The sequence below is a fragment of the Oryza brachyantha genome, chromosome 5 (assembly GCF_000231095.2).
Source record: "Oryza brachyantha chromosome 5, ObraRS2, whole genome shotgun sequence".
Classification (NCBI taxonomy): domain Eukaryota; kingdom Viridiplantae; phylum Streptophyta; class Magnoliopsida; order Poales; family Poaceae; genus Oryza; species Oryza brachyantha.
The window spans coordinates 11,309,378-11,328,832 of NC_023167.2; the positions used below are offsets into that span (position 1 = coordinate 11,309,378).

General features: G+C 39.4%; 3 protein-coding genes across 3 annotated transcripts; 1 reads left to right on the forward strand and 2 right to left on the reverse strand.

The window, feature by feature from the left end:
- Positions 1-1,539: 1,539 nt before the first annotated feature.
- On the reverse strand, positions 1,540-2,992 carry LOC102718179 (ribosomal RNA-processing protein 14-like). The gene has a single exon (XM_040524162.1). It carries the CDS (start codon positions 2,933-2,935, stop codon positions 1,760-1,762), a length of 1,176 nt encoding a protein of 391 aa, XP_040380096.1. The 5' UTR covers positions 2,936-2,992; the 3' UTR covers positions 1,540-1,759.
- A 4,573-nt stretch (positions 2,993-7,565) lies between these two features.
- LOC102705910 (lipase-like) lies at positions 7,566-10,969 on the reverse strand. The gene is made up of 10 exons (XM_006654259.3): positions 10,623-10,969; positions 10,087-10,157; positions 9,908-9,973; positions 9,756-9,803; positions 9,600-9,667; positions 9,272-9,344; positions 9,034-9,195; positions 8,168-8,362; positions 8,002-8,090; positions 7,566-7,919 (listed from the first exon to the last, which is right to left on the reverse strand). The coding sequence occupies exons 1-10, from the start codon at positions 10,687-10,689 to the stop codon at positions 7,730-7,732; spliced, it is 1,029 nt and encodes a 342-aa protein (XP_006654322.1). The 5' UTR covers positions 10,690-10,969; the 3' UTR covers positions 7,566-7,729.
- A 3,333-nt stretch (positions 10,970-14,302) lies between these two features.
- Positions 14,303-17,107, forward strand: LOC102706193. The gene is made up of 4 exons (XM_006654260.3): positions 14,303-14,467; positions 14,547-14,696; positions 15,871-16,122; positions 16,654-17,107. The coding sequence occupies exons 1-4, from the start codon at positions 14,372-14,374 to the stop codon at positions 16,894-16,896; spliced, it is 741 nt and encodes a 246-aa protein (XP_006654323.2). The 5' UTR covers positions 14,303-14,371; the 3' UTR covers positions 16,897-17,107.
- Positions 17,108-19,455: the final 2,348 nt, after the last annotated feature.

Here is a 19,455-nt window from a genome sequence, read left to right on the forward strand (position 1 = left end):
GGAAGCGTGTCTAGATAATCTATAATTGATAATGAAAAAAGAACATGACCTTATGTTTCTAAGTAGTCGATGCTTCTTACTAACCAGAAAATTCTCTATTTCGACTTGTGCATATTATTATTTTTGTTTGAGCTATTACCAAGGTGGTCTTTGCCATTTAAATTAAAGGAGTTTTTGTAAATTTTGTTTCTATAACGCAAGGATACTATTTGAACTATAGTTCTTGTGACAGTTTAGAATTTAACGGTTTTGTAATAAGATTTAAACAAGTGGCAAATTTACAGTTGCCCTTAAATTGAAATTATTACCGCTTGGTATGAGTGTTTTGAGGCAGCATTGCAAAGAGGATATTGCTAAACAAGAATGTCAACTGCTATGATACGCCATGTATCTTCAGGGAAAAAAATTCCAACAATGTCCGTTTTATACTGTAGACTTTCTGCCAACTTAAACTTCTTCATAAGAAGACTGAACACCATCAGTCCATCACCGGGTAAGTGGGCATTGCAAGTATTTTGGAAAATTATCTGGAGGATGGTACAAACTAAAATACAAATGAACGTGCTGGTCATGCATCTTCAGCTGGTGTTTTTAGCAATACATCTAAACCATGAAAGCATAATCACGTAACAATACATTATCAAATAGAATAATCAAGCTAACGATATTTCCTGACTCAGCAATGTCAGCATGAGCATTTCCAAAAGTGAACTATAACGCCATAACCTCACCACAAACATTATCAAATGATCAAAGTATGCTAACACCTACAGTATTATTATTCACTTGTTTCACAAATCGACTCCTCTACATTATATCCACACCACCTCGAGTGGGGTTTTGCAGAACGAAGGAAAAAACTATTCCAAGATTATTTCATACCAGCAAGAACAGAAACTAACCAACAGATGGTGAAAACACTAGTTCTACCATGACACCAAGAACCAGCAGGAACAATCTGAACATGAATAGAAAGAAAACAAACCTACAAGATCAAATCATGCAATATCAACAATCTCTTGTCCTTCAGTTCTCCCTTCCCCCCCATATAACGTCTCACCTCATAGACTCGTAGCAATTCCCCTTCTAACTTCACATCTCATAGGCTCGGTAGAATTGTTATGGTTCGATATCTCCAAATTAGAACAAGCTCTTTGTGTGGCAGCTATACTAAAATAGTGTCATACTGGCTAATATAACAGTCATCATAGTTCCTACTACAAAGTACTAAACATCGCAACCATTTTACAAAAGAGAAATGACCATTCTTATCTAGCATATTCATGTCATAATATAAAAAATAAATACTGCGGTCAGTAATTTAACTAACTGCAAAGAAGTGGTAAAAGAAATCCACCTGCACAAAGGCATATAAGAGCATCATAAATGGAAATTGACATAACCATACACTATTCCAATGTCACCAGAGGAAAAAAAAAGCAGCCACTGGAGCACCAAATAATATTACCAATATTACTGATTTACCTTTTCCAAAGTCTAGTGCTAAAATGCCTATGAAAGAACTAGCAAGGTGTTAACTTTTTCTTCTCTGCAGACTAAATCCAACCATAAATGAAAATGAAGTGCAATAATATCCCAAAAATCTTTTGTGGACAAACCTGCCAAGTATTCCAGTCTCATGCTATGAATAAGGCACATTACAGTAGTCATTTGGTAAACCATTCCGAGTGCCGACATCAACAAAAATGCAACCTTGGCTGACACACTAATCCTTAGTTCACAGCATTCAATGGAGATGTTACCCGTTGACATATCCTTCCTTGCGCCCTTCAAATCCGGGCCGCATAAGCTTCTTCTCACGCTTCTCAATCTTGCGCATCTTCTTCTGGTGAGCCCGCTCCCGGATGTTCTCTGTTCTCTTGTTTTGCCTCTCCCTTTTCTGCTTATCCACCATCTTCTGCCTCTCCTTCCACTGCTCAGCGTGCTTCTGCTGACGCTTTTTATCCTTCTTCATGCTCTCCTTAATCAACTTGGGGTCGTCGTGCACCTTCTCCCCAGCAGACCGTCTCGTGGCCAAATCCCACGCCAACTTGGTCGCCTTCTTAGGATCCTCCTTTGCCTGCTGCATCCGCTTGGCCTCCTCCAAAGCCTTCCTCTTGTTCTTGATTCTCCTCTTCTTCCTTCTCCTCGCCTCCTTAGGATCAACCGACACATTGCCATAGACGATATCCGGTGTCTTCGAATCGTCCTCCTTCTTGGACTTCTTCCCATCCTTGCCCTCCGCTTCCTTATCGCCATCCTCCCGCTTCCTCTTCTTCCCCGCATCCTTCCCCTTCTTACCTTTCTTCCCCTTCTCCCTCTTGGGCTTGTTCAGGAACTCTGCCCTGGTGCACCGGTTCCCACGAAGCTCGGCCATGCGGCGGTGAAGCCGCTCCCGCAGCTCCTCGTAGGTCACCGTGCGGTCCTCGGACACCACGGCCGCCGGCGCGAGCTGCATATCCTCCTCCTCCTCCTCCTCCTCCTCTCCTTCGTCCTCTTGCTCTTCAACCTCATCATCGCCTTCATCATCATCGTCGCTGCCGCCGTCTTCCCCGTCAGACGACTCCTCTGCCTCCTGGTCGGCGGCGGCCGATTTCTTGAGAAGGTCGAGGGTGGAGGAGGGCGGCGCGGAGGGGTCGAGGCGGGCGCGGCGGGCGGCCTTGACGTTGGCGCGGGACTGGGCCTTCATGGCCGCCTTGGCCGACTTGGAGAGGCCCTCGTACCAGGGGCGGTCCTCGTCGGCGGCGGAGGAGAGGTAGAAGCGCGGGGGGATGAGCTGCACGAGGGCGTCGAAGAAGAGGGAGTGGCCGCGCACGCCGCCGCAGTAGGACGCGGCGAGGAGGTCTTCGGCGGCCTTGGCGCTCGCGGAGAGCGCGTCGTCGTCGACGGCCGCGGCCGCGGCGGCGGCGGCGGCGGACGAGGGCTTCCTGCCCATCGCGGCGAGGGTTTGGAGGCGGTGGAGACGAGACGCAAAGAGAGGGAGGCAACCCTAGAATAGAGTTTGTTTTGGAGGAGGATTCCACTTTGGAATATGTTTGTGAACCACATGGCCCACGGGCCACGGCCCAGGAAGCCCAGAAGAAGGGCCTATGCGCTACGCATGCTTCCTGTCACATGCCTGTAGTTATTACTTTCTCAATTTCATAACGTGAGAAGTTTTAGCTATGTTTAGATTCATCTATTAACCAATATATATTGTTTATATATATGTCTAGATTCATTGATATCTATATGAATTTAAGATATGCTAGAAAATCTTATATTATAAAACGGAGGTAGTACATCGCAAGTTTGTTTTTTATTATCCTGGATGTACGGTATCTCGTTTCGGAACGGAAGGATTCTCGTGAGGTAACAAATCTATATCTATATCTTATATACTATTATAAAAAACGGTAATGATTCTGTTAGGATTTTTCATCCGTCAACACTATAGGCCGCTTCTGCGCCAGGCCATCGGCCCGTGGCCCACTCGCGCTCGCCAGCCTATCCGCGGCCGATTCGATCCCTGATCAATGCCTCTTGACAGTCTTGGACTCTAGCCATCCCACCGCATATAGCTACTTTGTTTAAAGGCAAACATATACCGACGGCCGTAAACCAACCCATGCTCTATCTAGATGGTATCATCCATTTATTATTAGATTTATTGTTTGTGATTTTTTGCTTTTTGATATTTTTTTACGGATGGTTAATACTCCATTGTATTTTAGTAGGTCGTTGACTTTTTGATATGAGTTTAAGCATCCAAAATTTTTGTGCAAATATGAAAAAATGTTAGTTATAATTAATATATACTCCCTCCATTTTTTTATATGACGTCGTTGACTTGTAGGTTCACGTTTGACCATTCGTCTTATTCAAAAAAAATTATATAATTATTAATTATTTTGTTAAAATATGATTTATTATTATAGAAACTTTAATTATACATTATAATTTTGTATATTTGGATATAAATTTTGAATAAGACGAATGGTCAAACGTGATTCTAAAATTCAACGGTGTCATACATTAAAAATATGGAGGGAGTATTTAGTAATAAATCTATTAAAAAAATAAATGATAGTTATGTGAGTTTTTTTGAATAAGATGAATGGTTAAACGTCTATCAAAAAGTTAGCAGTATTATTTATTAAAATAGATAGTGAGTATATGTTTTTAAAAAACTCAACTGTCTATAACTATAACATATATATGTCATATATTTTAATAAAATTTTAAATAATATGGTTACTTTTATCCCCGTGACGAAGCATGGGCACTATGCTAGTATATCTATCTATACTATTATAAAAAGTGGTAACGATTCTGCATAGAATTTTCGTCCGTCTGTGCTGCAGCACCAGCAGCGATTTCTTTGTTCTTTCCTTACACCCGTGCTACTGGGCCGGCTTCGCCCTCGGCCTGAGGGTCGTGTGCTTGGGAGGCACGTGAATCTATGGTGGGTCGTGGACACGGACAGATGGAGAGGCACATCTTTACTACTTTCACGTCGCACGTCTTTAAGAGAAGAGAAAAAAACATGCACACAAGCAGAGCACTCACGCACGCCGCATATCGCCGCCGCCGCCGCTGGATGTCTCGCTCCTGTCGGACGTCTCGCCACCGTCGTCCACCCGCGTGCGGGTCTCAGCAAGACACCCCAACAACACACGCACGCTTCAATGTGGCAACTGCGCACGTGCAGACATCTCCATCGCCTCCTCGCGATCGGTGAAGCCTCCACCTCCTCCTCCGGCGCAGCCACCGCCGTCGCCAACGAGCGAGCCTCTCCCACGCCTCAACGCATCGTTGCATTTCTCTAGGAGCTCAGTCCATTGGGCCAGGATCCGAACGGCTCCCCGCCCCAACAGGAGGATGATGACTGCCTAGAGCGCAACATCTCGTCAAGGCGTACTTCCTTAATTTGCAGAATAACCCTATCAGATGATCAGATCGCCACTAAGGAGCAAAATTGTGGAATATGACAATGGCGTTTTAACTTGGGAGAAATCAGAGAAAGGAGTCTACTTTGCGTTGCTTTGGAATGACAATAATTTGCCGCAATTCCGAGTCTCTACTTTGCGTTGCTTTGGAATGACAATAATTTACCGCAATTTCGAGTCTGGTTGCTCAATGAATCATCATAATCATGCGGTGGCTAGATGGAGCGGGGGTTGAAGACTAATATCAGCCTTGAAGCAGTTATAGATAATGCAACAATTATCGACCATGTTAGTTTTAGCACACTATGGATCGTTAACTATGTGACCGATGAAGCAATACGCAGGTTACAGTACGACGAGAAACTCTAATTTTATTACATCACTGTCTTTCTTATAACAATTACATCATCGTATTTTCGCTTCTTCCTATAATTATATGCCAAAATTTTAACTTTAACCTTAAATTGAAGTTGATTTTTAAGGTTTTCTTAATCGTACTTTTTTCAACATTTACTTTTACATAGCTAAAAACAAGTATGTAAAAGTTTTATCACAAACTATTTTTGTTTGCACCAAACAATAACGCTTTAATCATCCATAGTTGTATACTCAAAAGTCACCCGTTGCTATACACGTGCATATTGATAATACCTTTATCTACTTAAAAATATGGATTATTTCTATTTGTCCATCTGCTATGTTCTCGCAATACGTGGCTAATTAATTACATCAAATTCTACTTAAAAATATTTTTATGAGACTTGATAGCCTATTAAATTATATATACATGTATGCCATATATCTTAGTTAAATTTTACATGGAATGATTTTTTATCCACGTAGCGAAGTACGTGCATTATGCTAGTTGTTGAAAATATAAGGAGATGTAGATTTGATTTTTTTTATTAAAAAAACCATGATATAGAACAGTAAAAAGTAACAGAACCATATGACACGATCTAGGCATGTAAATTAAAGCACTGCATATGAATAGATGGAATATAAGAAACATCACTGAAATGTATTAATGATTAAAATTGAGCTCTGAATTAAAGTGTTCACAGCAGTAGCAACATGAATCCTGAGCATCAGCACACGTGGATGACATCACGTTGCAGCCGAAGAAGAAATACACGTTGTGGTGGGTGAACATGAAACAATCGCCTCTAGTGCTTCCAAAAATCTTATTCGCCCTCTCGATGTGCAGGACGTTGAAGGCGATGTTTTCGAAAACCTACTCTACATGCAAGTAGCAAACTCTAGATGTTTTCATGTATGTTGCGTGAAGGCTCAACTCGGTATTTACCTTATTTGCCCTCTTCTAGTGCAAGATGTCAAAGGCAATGGGTCCGAAAACCTGTTCTAGCACGCACGCCGATGAACGAGATGGTATAGACGACTTGCGATAGAGCATTATAGTATTTATAGGGAGATTATGATGCGATATCAAAACACAACTACAAAAGAAAACCGTATTTATGTAAGTTCGAAGGGCCAATTTTGACGGAATATTCATACACATGTCATGAGCGCGCAAAGTGTTTCTCTAGTTCTATCTCACACCATTGCTTAAATGGCTAAGAAAGCACTCTCTGTACTCTCTTGTAAGGAAGCCTTAATCTTGTAGAATAAATAGTGTGAGACTAAACTTTACATGCTTACCTTACTGAGATATTTTCTTAGGAATTATTTTTACTGTGAGCTAAGGCACATAACCTAATTCCAACACAAACATGATACATCACCTATATTAAATATATATCAACTGATATTTGATATTTGATTGGTAACAACTAATATTAGGTGGTATCAGTTGATACCTTATCAGTAAGGACCAACATTAAATGGTAACAAAAATACTTATTGGTACCCGAACGAAACTCTAAAATATAAATTGATTGTTGCCTACCAAATTAATCATCGATATGATTAATTAACGTGCTAGTAATTAGCTATGTTTGTGCGCATGAGACCGCACACGAGATGATACTGCCTCAATGGTGGGGACGGTATACCGATAGCTACTTTTTCCCTAATACATATTGTTTGTCCTAATATACAAACTTGCTTTGTTTAAAATACAAGGCGTATTTTTTCCAACAAAATCAATATTCTAAAATGGACTAATAATTTTATCTAACAATATAATCAATATTTGTTAGTAAAGACTAAGGTTAAGTTAAAAGATTATTTTTTAATAGTCGGTACACCAATCAAATTTTGAATTGATTATATTTTCTTTCCAATCACCTCATTGGATTTGAAATAATTTGAATGCTTAGAATCAAGAGAATGCTTATATTACGATATAAAATTTAAATACTAGAAATACTTATATTTTGAAAGAGTTAATTATGTAGTACTGTTAGATTCGTATTTGAATTTTATACGGTGTTAATATTCAAACATTGGGAAATAAACATATTACTTTGTTATATAGTATATTTCATATTTTAGTTGCAGCCTTATTACAAGCTCGAGCATGCAAAGTAGGCATTACCAATTTATAATGTAAGAATGCAACGCAATGAGAAACAGCCGCTAAAATTAAAAATACACAGGAATACGAACGCGATAGGTTTTTTTTTTTTTTGGAAGCTTTTGGTTGGCATTCCCCGCTTAGGACAAATTAGTCCAGAGCCAAGAGCATTCGTGTTAGTGTGTACCTATACTAAGTGAGCTTTACATACACATATTCATATTCATTCTTCCTATAGTGTACCTATATTAGGAACGAAAACAGGTACTACTACATAATCACAAAAGAGGATATACAAATACAAGATCATGAGTTTGCTTGTTCACTGTGAACTATGTAACTGATCAGCTGATAAACCAGGCTGCTTCGAGAAAACAATATTGCCATCATTGTCCATCTTGCACTGCACGGTATTGGCACCTGTGACAATTCTGCAAGATCCTGGTGACTCAGCATGCATGCCGATGCCAAGGTAGTTTAGATGGTCTTGCACACTGTTTCCACTGACAGACCTGGGTGAACAATAAAATGTGCATCAAGGTCATAAGGAGTTTAAAGTTCAAACAAGATTTTATACGTGTGAGAGAGACGAACCTGCTGCAAGTTGGGTCTTCTCCAGAGTCGTCACAAATTTGCTCTATGGAATACACTAGGCTTCCGAGTCCAACATTGTGGACCCATACCTAAAAAAGAGCAGACAGTTAAGAGAGAACAATTTATAGCTGTTCGTGAAGGTGGATGTCAATGGGCAAGAACATACCTCTCTTGAGAAATGATGATAGGTTTTCTGTGGGAAGTAGTGGTAGTACGGGGGTAAATGAGGCACAATATCGTGCGCATTAGTTACTCGAATCGCATTTGGCAAATAACAATTGAAATGTGAGGCAAATACAGCATTCCCAATCCGAGGCTGTCCAAATGTTATCAGTGTCACATCTTTTGACCCGTAATTGACCTATAGACAAATAAATCTGTGTTACCACGATTGTTTAACCAGAAGTGAGTGCGGTAGTTATTTCTTTATCTCTTAGGTATATGAAGTGATATGATTCAAGAAAATTAAAAAAATCTAAAATATCCTAACAAAGGAGTTGGTACTTCATATGCTTCAAGCAACTGGTCATACTAAAAATGTATCACATTGCATCAACACAACGGTATGGCCCACTTAATTGGCCATATAGGAAGCTTAGCACAAAATGATGCTGTGAACAAAGTTTATTAGCCTCTGCTGCTAGCCATAGCCCATAGGGATTATGAATGAAATATTCACAATATTCAATCTGTAAAAAAAGAGTTTAGCCATTGCAGTCAAATACTAGCAATATTTGTAAGTAAATTCTATAGTGTTACTTTTATCTGAGAACAGTGAAATTAATTGTTTGTCCTTGCTTTCAATGATGTTAGAAATCTGATGACAAGCAAATTACAGGAGCTAAGAATTAGTCAAAAGTAACATCTGAAGAGGAATTCACGCCCTAAAAGATGCAACCTGCTCTACCAGACCAAGTGCAGCTTATAATGGAACCTCACAGAACAGAGAATTTCACGGCCAATAATTTCAAAAGAAAACACTTCATAAAGAAGCTCAAAGAATATTTTATTTACACAAAACTCAATACTCACCACAAGGTCGAGTGCACAAAATGAAGCCATAGCTCCTCCCATTGAATGCCCAGTTACCATGATGGGAATATTACCATACGCTTCCCTAGTTTTTTCAATGCCATTAACAACCCCATCACGCAATGTTGTGTTGTGGTATGCAGAATAAAACCCACTGTGGACCTATAAACAGTCCGAATACCAACATTAATAATGTTTGAAAGAGGGGATTATATCATATATACATTATCATGTTCACCTTTGCTTGAGGCATGCCTGGGTAGTCCAGATCAAGCTGCTTCCAAAACAAGTCCTCTATCCAATTCTGAACGCTGGGAGATAGAAAGGCAGTGTTACATAGCATAAAAACTTAAAAGCAAGATTTCAACAGTGCCCATTTATTTGTTAAAAGGGCATCAAGGCCTCACATATCAATTTGATATACCTCACATGTTAACATCAATAATATTGAAGAGAAAATAAAATTCTGTGAAGAATAAAAACTTCACTAACGATTTTTAAAACTGACAATCCAATACTTCCAAGAAAAAGCAACAACATATCATGAAGTGAGATGCAATAACCACCTGGTCTCTTGTGTGCCTCTGAACACAACTACGACAGCATTCATATCACTAGCATAACCAACATATGCCTGATTCATCAAAATTATGACCATCAATGCAAATGAATAGTCTATCACAGAAACCAACGCAACAAAGGTTAAGGATGGAGGAAATAACCTGCAAGCAATTTTTCACGTCAACAATCAGCTCTATTACCTCAAACCCCTGAGTCAAAAAAAAAAAAGAAAGAAAAAGCAATCAGTCATACCAAGCTACAGATGATGAGATCAAGCTGACTAAACTTTACGAAAATGATTATGAATAATTACCTCTGTCAAGTCACCACACCTTTCACAGGTCCATGTAAAGAGTTGTGTCAGGTCAGCTGTGTAAACCTGTAGAACGACACCAGGTCCGTCCAATAACAGCACGTTACACTCAATATCCACAAGTACAGTTGGAAGCAAGGGATGGAGGATCGTAGCTACCAAACTGCAAACGGACTTACTGCTGAAGTATATTCTGCAAGCGTCCTCGCAAGGGTCGAATTGTATATGGGGGTGCGTTTAATCTTGAGTTCTATATCATACAAAACAGAACCAGCATCAGAACAAGAGAAATCAATAACATCGACTATAAATAAATTGTAGCATTACAGATTCATCATTCATCAGACAAAACCACCATTTCCTTAAGCTGACAATGTACGAATTTTACGCATCTTCAAAACCGAAGCTTAACAACACAATCAACATCAGACGGATCATAAATACACAACTAGTTTTAAAGAAAATGTAGAGCTACTAATGAACATCGATCTTCTAGAACTAATCAAATGTATGATCAATATGCAACTTGTTTTAAACAAAAAAACGTAGCTACTACTAACGGACGGTGATTCCTAGAGCTAATCGTTCCATCTATATATATATACATGTACATTCGCATTCCCCAAAGCAGCTTTGAACTAACTATCAGAAAGCAATAAACTATCGCAAAATCAAACAAGAACACAACTGTTCGAGGGCGGAGGGAGAACCTAACCTCTCCCGGAGCAAAGCGCCAGCACGCAAAGCAGGACCGCGGCCTGTAGCCACCTCCGCCGCTCCATCCAACCCCAAGGAGGAATCCAATCCAACGAGCCGGGGGGGGGGGGGGGGGGATCGTTAATCACTCCCCCAATCTTTCCCAAACTCGGCCCAATAACCGCCACCCCGCCGCCGGAGCCGTCAAAATCTCCCGATCGAACGACGGGGGCGGCGCGACGATTCCGCCGCCCGTGCCCCAATGGAAGATTCGCGTCCTCGGTGGGGAATCGGATTCGAGTTCGAGAGGTGCAGTGCAGGGGAAGCAAAAACCATAGCGAGAAGCTTCCAGCGGATCAAAGGAATGCGGATAGGCAAGGGAAGGAGTTATGGATAATTAATTAAATTAGATTTATAAGAGAGTTTAAGAGGGGGGTTAGGTACTAATTGCACCGGTTCGTTCATGGTTTCTTTGGATTTGGATGTGGGCTGATCTGGCATCGCAGTTGTAGGCCAAATTGCACGCGGGCCTTGGCCCAATAAGAAGGGTAATTCGGCCAGTTTGTGTATGATTTCCTGGTTGACTATTTTTTGTTTTAAGGAGGGGGCGGGGGATGTGGTTGATAAATACTACTCCACCATTATTAAGTAGGCATCGTTTTATAAAGTCTGCAGTAAAAAATTTTAAAATATTTTTGAAATGATCTTTTTTTTTATTTTTTAGCTCATTTATCTATTTTCCTACGAATTTTTGGAAATATATGATACTAATATTTTGCATATAAGTATCTTTATATTTTTTATAAAGTCAACCATCTTGTGCCTTATTTTTACATTTTCTTGTCCATCAAAATCAAAAATTTAAATTATGTGTTTTGCATTTGCTTGTTACAACGATTGAAATTACTAAATAGAAAATATTTATTTATGTGTATTTTTTTCACTTAAAGACTGAGGCCCTGTTTAGTTTACAAATTTTTTTTCAAAAACATCACATCGAATCTTTGTACACCTAAATGAAGTATTAAATATACATGGACACTAAAACTAATTACACGGTTATGGGGGAAATCGTGAGACGAATCTTTTAAGCCTAATTAGAACATGATTAGACATAAGTGCTACAGTAACCAACATGTGTTAATGATGGATTAATTAAGATCAAAAGATTCGTCTCGCGGTTTCTAGCCGAAAATTAAATTTTATTTTATAATTAGACTACGTTTAATACTCCAAATATATAACCGTACGTATTGACGTGACATTCCTTCCAAAAATTTTTGCGAACTAAAAGTGACCTATCAAGATGGCCGTGGCGAGTGCGCGACCAGTCCAGATTCAGCCATCCTTGCCTCCAGCTACACAAGGGGACACCCCACACACACACCCAAATCCCCAATACGAAAAGGCTAATGCGAGTACGGCACTGCTAGGGTGATCTTATTTCATGTCCATTAGAGGTAGGTAATGCTAATTTTCCACATCACTTAATTATTTTTAGTCTTTAAATAATTCATCAAGAGTGTAAATTACATCTTTTTCCTTAAAGTAAGTATAATAATAGACTTTAAGCTGGCTAAATGTTTATGTGGAGGAGAGAAAGGAGAAGTGGGTTGTAATATTTGACACAAGAACCAAAAAACTATATAGCAGAGACATTTGGGTCATGTATCAATGATAAAGAGCTAATTACTATATGGGTGTGCTAATAGAAGACTATAAAAAGTCTTATAGTCAGCTTGTTGACTATATTACTAGTTTTGCTCTCAAAAGACATACCATGCAACCCAATCATTTATAACTTGTGGATAAGTGATAAATGCACAAAAATATATAAACACATAAAAAATCGTATAGCAGGTAAGAAAAAATTTAGAATTCATATCTACTGTATTATCACATAGTTCTCTTGCAGCAACGCGCGGGGTATCAGAGGGATTATATGATTTTGGGCATTGCGGTATATATTCGTTAGCGTCCTTGGATCTTGATTGACCTCGATCTCTACCCGCTGCTGAAACCGCTCCTGGCGGAGGTAACGTTGAAAAACCCTATAAATTCAAATTTGAATATTCAAATAATTTTGTAATGGTTTTTGTGAACAAACCGTGCAGTTTCCAATGATAAGCGTACGGTTTTGGATGGCGATAACCGTCGCGGTTTTATCTATAAACCAGATAAACCATGACAGTAGAAGCGATAACCGCAATAAATTTATCATTTTGATTAGGATTTGAACTGATTCGAAAGAAAAGAGAAAAAATAGGGAAAAACCTGATGAATAAATGAGGAGTCATATGGTCAAAAAGCAATTATATTTGAGGAGTCATAAAGTAAAAAAAAATGGCATGACATTTGCTAGTAGTTTAAGAATTTGACAATTCATAACAAAGATAACAATATCAGTTATATGCTAAAGCCATAAAGTTTTATAAAGATGACAATATCAATAGCATTGCACATACCCTATTTATGGGTCTCTCTCACGGCGTTGACGAAGTATGGATTGTCAACTTGTTTTTTTATTTTTATGTGTATAAAGTTTATATGTATAAAGATTTCTATATATTAAAGTTTATATATATTGTGTACATATGATATTTGTATCTATGTACCAACCGTAACCACGTGATTATAAATTCTCATACATAAGCCTTTGTAGAATGATAGTGGAAGAGAAGGAACAGAGTAATTTTTTTAGTACAGCTAATTCATGTAATCCGTTGGCTCCATTTTCTACGACTCTTCCATTGATGCATTTGATCTGTCATAATCCGTTCTATGTCATCGGATTGCAACTTCTGGTCCCTCTATGTGTATAACGGGTGTAACAAGAGAAGACTCTAGATTGTGGTATGTGATGGTCAGGCAGTAGGTTGATGATTTCATCCACCATAATTTAAATCATGATGCCCACCATTATTATACATAAACAGCGTTCTCTCAATATATCGATGATTTCAGCCTCTTTTGAACGTGCTTAATTATTAAGGGGACGTATTTGTGAAATATGTGTGGGTTTATGTGTGTAGTATAATTAGTGCCTACAGGTATGCTCGATGTGTACGTAGGCCGCGTTCAACCGTCGAGGAATGAGAGGGTTACTTATCCGACGTAACGTAGTAATAGATTAATACATAATTAATTAATTATAAAAATATAAAATATGTTAATATGATTTTTTAAATAACTTTCTAATATAATTTTGTTATAGAAAATACACCGTTCAACAGTTTGAGAAGCGTGCGTGTGAAAAACGAGGGAGTCTAAGGCTAAGAAGAGAGGGGCGAACGCAGGCATAGCCCAACGTGTTCTTCACGTGGGTCCAAAAAAATTCAAATTTTAATTTATAAGCATAAGTATAAGCGAAAAAATACAGCTTAAGATTATCTTTTAAGGTTAAGGGATGCATTCTTTCCCATATATTATTCTTAGCATTTTTTTATAACTTTTACGCATATGCTTTCTAAACAGCTAAACATTTTTTTAAAAAAAAGCTTTACGTAAAAATTCTTCGTTAGAAAATCACCTGTGATTCATTTTTCGTGTACAAAGAAACACCCAGGTTGCTCTGCTTGTGATGCTCGAGTCGTCTCGTATTGTCTAACTGAAAAAAGAGAAAAAAAAAATACTCACTGACGTTAGCTGTATTTATCTCCCTACCAAAGGCAAACTAGAGTTTGTCCACATTAACTACAGTTAAGAATGAAAGCTGAGCCTGCACATTATTAACCAGCCGGAAACCAGGGGCGAGCCCCCGCCGCCGCAATGGAGCGGCCGCCGCCGTCGCCGTCGCCGGTGCCGGAGGGGAGGTGGGCCGACCTGCCCGGGGACATCGCCATCGCCGTAGCTTCCCGCCTCCAAGTGCGCCTCCCTCCCTCCCTCTCTCCCTCTTTTTTTTTTCTCTCATAGATGATTCGGCCCTTGACTCGACTGCGCGCAGGAGGCCGACGTGTGCGCGCTCGGCGGCTGCTCGCGATCATGGCGCAGCGCCTGCGACGCCGACTGCGTGTGGGAGGCCCTCTTCCGCCGCCGCTGGCCGTCCACCGCGGCGGCAGGGGGAGGGGAAGGGGAAGGGGCTTCTCGTGTGCAGGTGGGTGAGGAGGGGCAGAGCGAAGTACATCATGTCTTGTTTATTTATCCCCAGATTAATTTTTTTCCCTTGAATTCACTGTTCGATTGGCATATCTTTACAACCTGAAGGGGATAATAGTATGTCAGTAAAATAAGTAGTTGTCATAGATTGGCCTTTTTGCTAGCTTTTCTCTGAAATTTTGTTAATCGTTAAGTATATCAGTAAAATAAGTTTTTGTGATAGATTGGCCTTTTTGCTAGCCCTGTTCTGTAATTTTGTTATCTGCAAATTGAAGTGAATAATAGTAAATAAGCAAGAATTTTGCTGCAAAAGATTAGCCTCTTTGCTAGCTTTTCTTGATTTTTGTTTGTTGTGAATTACTAAATTGCGATTAATATCGTGAGTGTATGATTAAAAGGCTAATATCATCTTGAATTTTTATTCTGAAGTACAGAATTACCAGTTTCTTTTAATTGTACTATGGTCTTAAGGTTTAGAGAGGAAAGAAAAGTTTAGCTAGTCTACTGCAAGATGAGCTGCTACCCCCCTCAAGCATTCCAGCAACCTGTTCCCGGTGTGCTAGGAACTTTTCTGCCTGTTCTTATGTGCTAGGAGTACATGATATTATTATTATGACAGGACTCAGTGCCTAGCTGCATATTAATATCCATTATGACAGGAACTCAAGGACCAAATTAGTTCATAACTCACAGCTAATTTCTAAGTCTTGGCATTTAGTCCAGAAGTATTTAAGCTTTTTTCAATAAATTTGTTACAACTTAGATTAAGCACGATGATGTATAAGGCTCAGCTTTTAAGTCTAACTTATTCATTTTCCTAGTTTCTTTACCGGCGATTATTGTGAGGTCTCTTTTGCTTGTCACGTAGCCACAAAAATATAGAAGACCAATGGGTCCCCTTTTAATTTTAGAAGTTTAAGGTCAATCTTTGTAGTGAATCATTACCCTCTGCTTTACAATGATAATGGTTGTGGCTTTACCTCTAAGACCATGGTTTGTCTTTAAGGTACATTGTGACGCCTAAAGGGTTTATTTAGATTTTGTTCCTTTTCAAAGTGCAGTACGGAAGGAACCTGACACTTGAAGAGCTATTATATCCTTTAGTCACATACTCATATGTTCTGTTAATGCCTAGAGCATGACTGTATGTGTTGGTACTACTTGTTTTGTAGGGTTGGAAAGCTCTTTACATTAACCATCACAGAACAACAGCTGTTGCTATATCTGGTGTGGCTGAATTTGTGGAGAATAATTTACGTAATGGGTCACTTGAAGCTGAATATTATCTGAAAGCTATTGCTAATTTGGCCTCGATGAGGGATATAGGTTTTATTGATGCCCAGTTCTTTTTGTTGTCAAGGAATTACAATGCAATCATGAATCTAATCGGATTGCACTATTCAATTGCATCACTGAATATACCGGTGAGTTTTGCCTTCCTGATGTTGTTGTTAGCTTTTCTTATGGTAAAATGATCATGATTTGAAGCTAGTCTATGCCATTATGCCTTGCAATAAACAGATTGTTTGTTTTATACCCATATGGCTGATCTTGTACTTTCTCCTGGAAGTCGGCAGTTCTTAGATCCAGAGTGGCTCAATGTATTGCACTACGTCAGGATTTGTATCAGGAAGTTATATTTTCTTAATGCACTTCATATGCTGATTATTGTTCTGTGCAAACCCTCATCAGTACTTAGCGGACATTGTGCGCGCTACACATCCATGCCATGTTATGTCAACTTCAAACATATCCTCTTACTGGCTACACTCTTTGTATTATTTATGGTGCAGCACGCCATCCCAAATTCCCAATATTTAACATTGCCTTCATTAGGAATGAGTTGTAAAGCTGTCAAAATATTTACTTTGGCTGATGGCAGATGTTTTGGTTTGAATCTGTCTAACCAACTTGTGGTTTCATCACAAAATTCTGATTAATCTACTTTGTTTCAGCCAAATGAAGTGCATAAAGCACTTCAAGCTCGCAAAGTGGAAGAAAGAAAAGTGTTTGTGAGCTTATACAAGCTTGGTAGGTGGTTCTATGGTTTCCGGTTGCCCGATGAATCTGAATCTCATGAAATTTCATTGAGTGAGCTCACTATGTCTGAGGGGGCAGCAGTTCTAGCCATTCTTAAGCGTGGTGCTGTTCACGAGGTATTTCGTCTCCAGGTCAGTTTGGTGGACAAAAATAAGTGAACTAAAAAGTAAGCAAGCCATATCAACTTGACCAACTCTCTGCCTTTTTGTAAATATGTTTTCCTTTTCTGTTTTGATGCTGATGCCATTGTGGCACTCTTCATGTAAATGGGATCATAGATAAGGATGGAGGTATGAAACCATGTAGAGTTATAAGTTTGTAACTGTTTTTGATAATTCTTATATAAAAATAACTGTGCTGTGTAAATTAAAGTATTTTATAGTGCAGTGTTGCTTCCTCAAGTAATTAATTGACCATGCTATAATGCAATTTGAGTAGCAACGTGGTTTTCTGTTTTTAAAATTATCTAATCCAAACTGGATAATTCAATTTCCTAAAGCGAAAGCAACCTACCCCCCAAAAAGTAGCTTGTTACTTTTTGTCGTCAAAGCAGTTCCGCAGCCCTGGATTCTTACAAAGATGTGACACAATAAATTTTGTAAGATTTTATTTGTTTATCTCATGACAATGATAACCCACATTATAATTACATCAGCTACCACTATCAAGATGTGCTAAAATGTTTAGGCAGTAAGTACTGGTAGTTACCTTCAGAATTTAGTTCGTCTTTTCAAAAAAGTTCAGTTGGATAAGAAGTTTGAACTGTGATAGGATGGGTTCTCAGGGTTGATGAAGTGACTGTGGAACTCATGAACTACCTGAGGATAGTCTTAGCTGCTTTTTCATGGATACCTTCTGAGCTTCCTGAATCTGTAGTTCTGACTAAACTATTTACAAGAAAGGGAAACAAGGGAGACGTGACATTCTGCATAGCCAAGATCCCCTTCTAGAGAGTTTAGAGAGTCATGAGAGAGAGGAACCTAACGAAAGACTGAGAATCATGAACTATAAAACGACACAATGCTTCTTCTGCTTCTCAGAAATAATTTCTTTTAAGAAATTGCACAATTAATGTCTGAAATGATGGATAATCAAATAGATAAAAAGTGGTTTGTTTAGACTGAAAGTCAACTCTTGAGATCTGCACGGAAATTTAGGATCTAAAGGTGAAACCATTTAGTATCCCTACTTGTTTCAGTACTTTCCTATTGGAAGTTACACTAGGCCAAAAAAATGCACATCCTTAATGGGGATCACTAAAGAAACACTTAGTGAGTTAACAGCAAGGGAAGAACGATAAATCTTTCTTTGTTGCTAGTTACATTTTGTTTCTGAAGATAAGCTAGTTCCTGTGCTTCTGTGTCATTATCACATCAAAATCTCACAGGAGAGAGAAATAGGAGGTTAGCAAGTCATATCATGCCATTTAACAAATTTGATGCACACCTATATATTTCCAAAGCTATCAATTCAGGCTAAAGATGAACAGAAACTTTATACCAATAAACATGACTTACAGTAGGATGCATTACAATTAAGCAATTATTTAACTGAAAAATCAGGTGGCAGTGCCTGGCCTGCCTGCTTTCCCTCCAACAACCTTCACCTGCACATCTTGATTCTTCACTCTTTAGAGAAGCAATTTATGCTTCTCCCATCAGACGACTCACAGTCCTGCAGATGCTCCTTTACCTTAGCAGCAAGGATAGATGGTGACCGAGCGCCGCCGTGTCGGCGTGCATAGGAGCATCAGCACCAAGGCGATGATTGCCGCGACGAGAAGCCCCATGAAGTTGAAGGCAGCCTCCTCTTCAGACTCCTCGGTGCAGCACACCTTGCCCATGTCAGCTGACAGGGAAGATCAAGAACAAGCTCTTGGTGGTAGGTAGTATGTTGGAGCAAAATGAAAGTGGCAGCTAGAAGAAGAGGGCTTCTTGGCAGAGGTATGTGTGCTTGAGCTTCCTCTGAAACTCTGGGGTTGTGATGTTTGCTTTAAAGGCGATCGCTATGGCCAGTGGTTGGGGCATCACTGTCAGGTCTCCCATGGTGCCATTCCCTTTTAATTCATTTTCATCTTCCAAGATGGTGAAGGGACAACTCAGCCAGCCAATCAGAATCATCCTAAAGGCCACTAACACTGGCCTAGGATGAAATTTCTGGGATGACCAGTTGCTACTGCTCAGAAATAAAGTATCAGAACTTGATAAACAGATCTGGTGTTTAATTCTTTCTCAGTATGGAGTACTCTGAGATTATTCACCTTTTTCACTGTCATTCCTGGTACTGATGATTTTGTCCCAGTCATTCCGTGATGGATGATGGTGACATGAGATGAAAACTACACTACCGGTGCACTTTGGAAGTTCAGAAACCTTACTTTCTGAAGGTTCCTGAAAAGTAATTCGGACTTTGATGTCATACTTTCTTCGGTGATGTAAGTCCTGGAAACAAAACTTGGCTGATTAGCATTTGCTGATGGCTGCATTTCATTCCCTGTGAATCACATCTCAATCAGTAGCATTTGAGGTAGTAGCAACCTTTAGGTGGCACATGCTGTGTGTGAGTGTGTCGGTGTGACTTAGACCTGCAATGAGGCCTTTAAATAAATCTGGCACATGTTTTCTGGGAAGGAGAGCATGGCAACATGCGTTGTTCCAATGCACCTCTGTTATTTATTTACTCTATGAAATTCCATGTATCTTCTTCTGACTAGAATA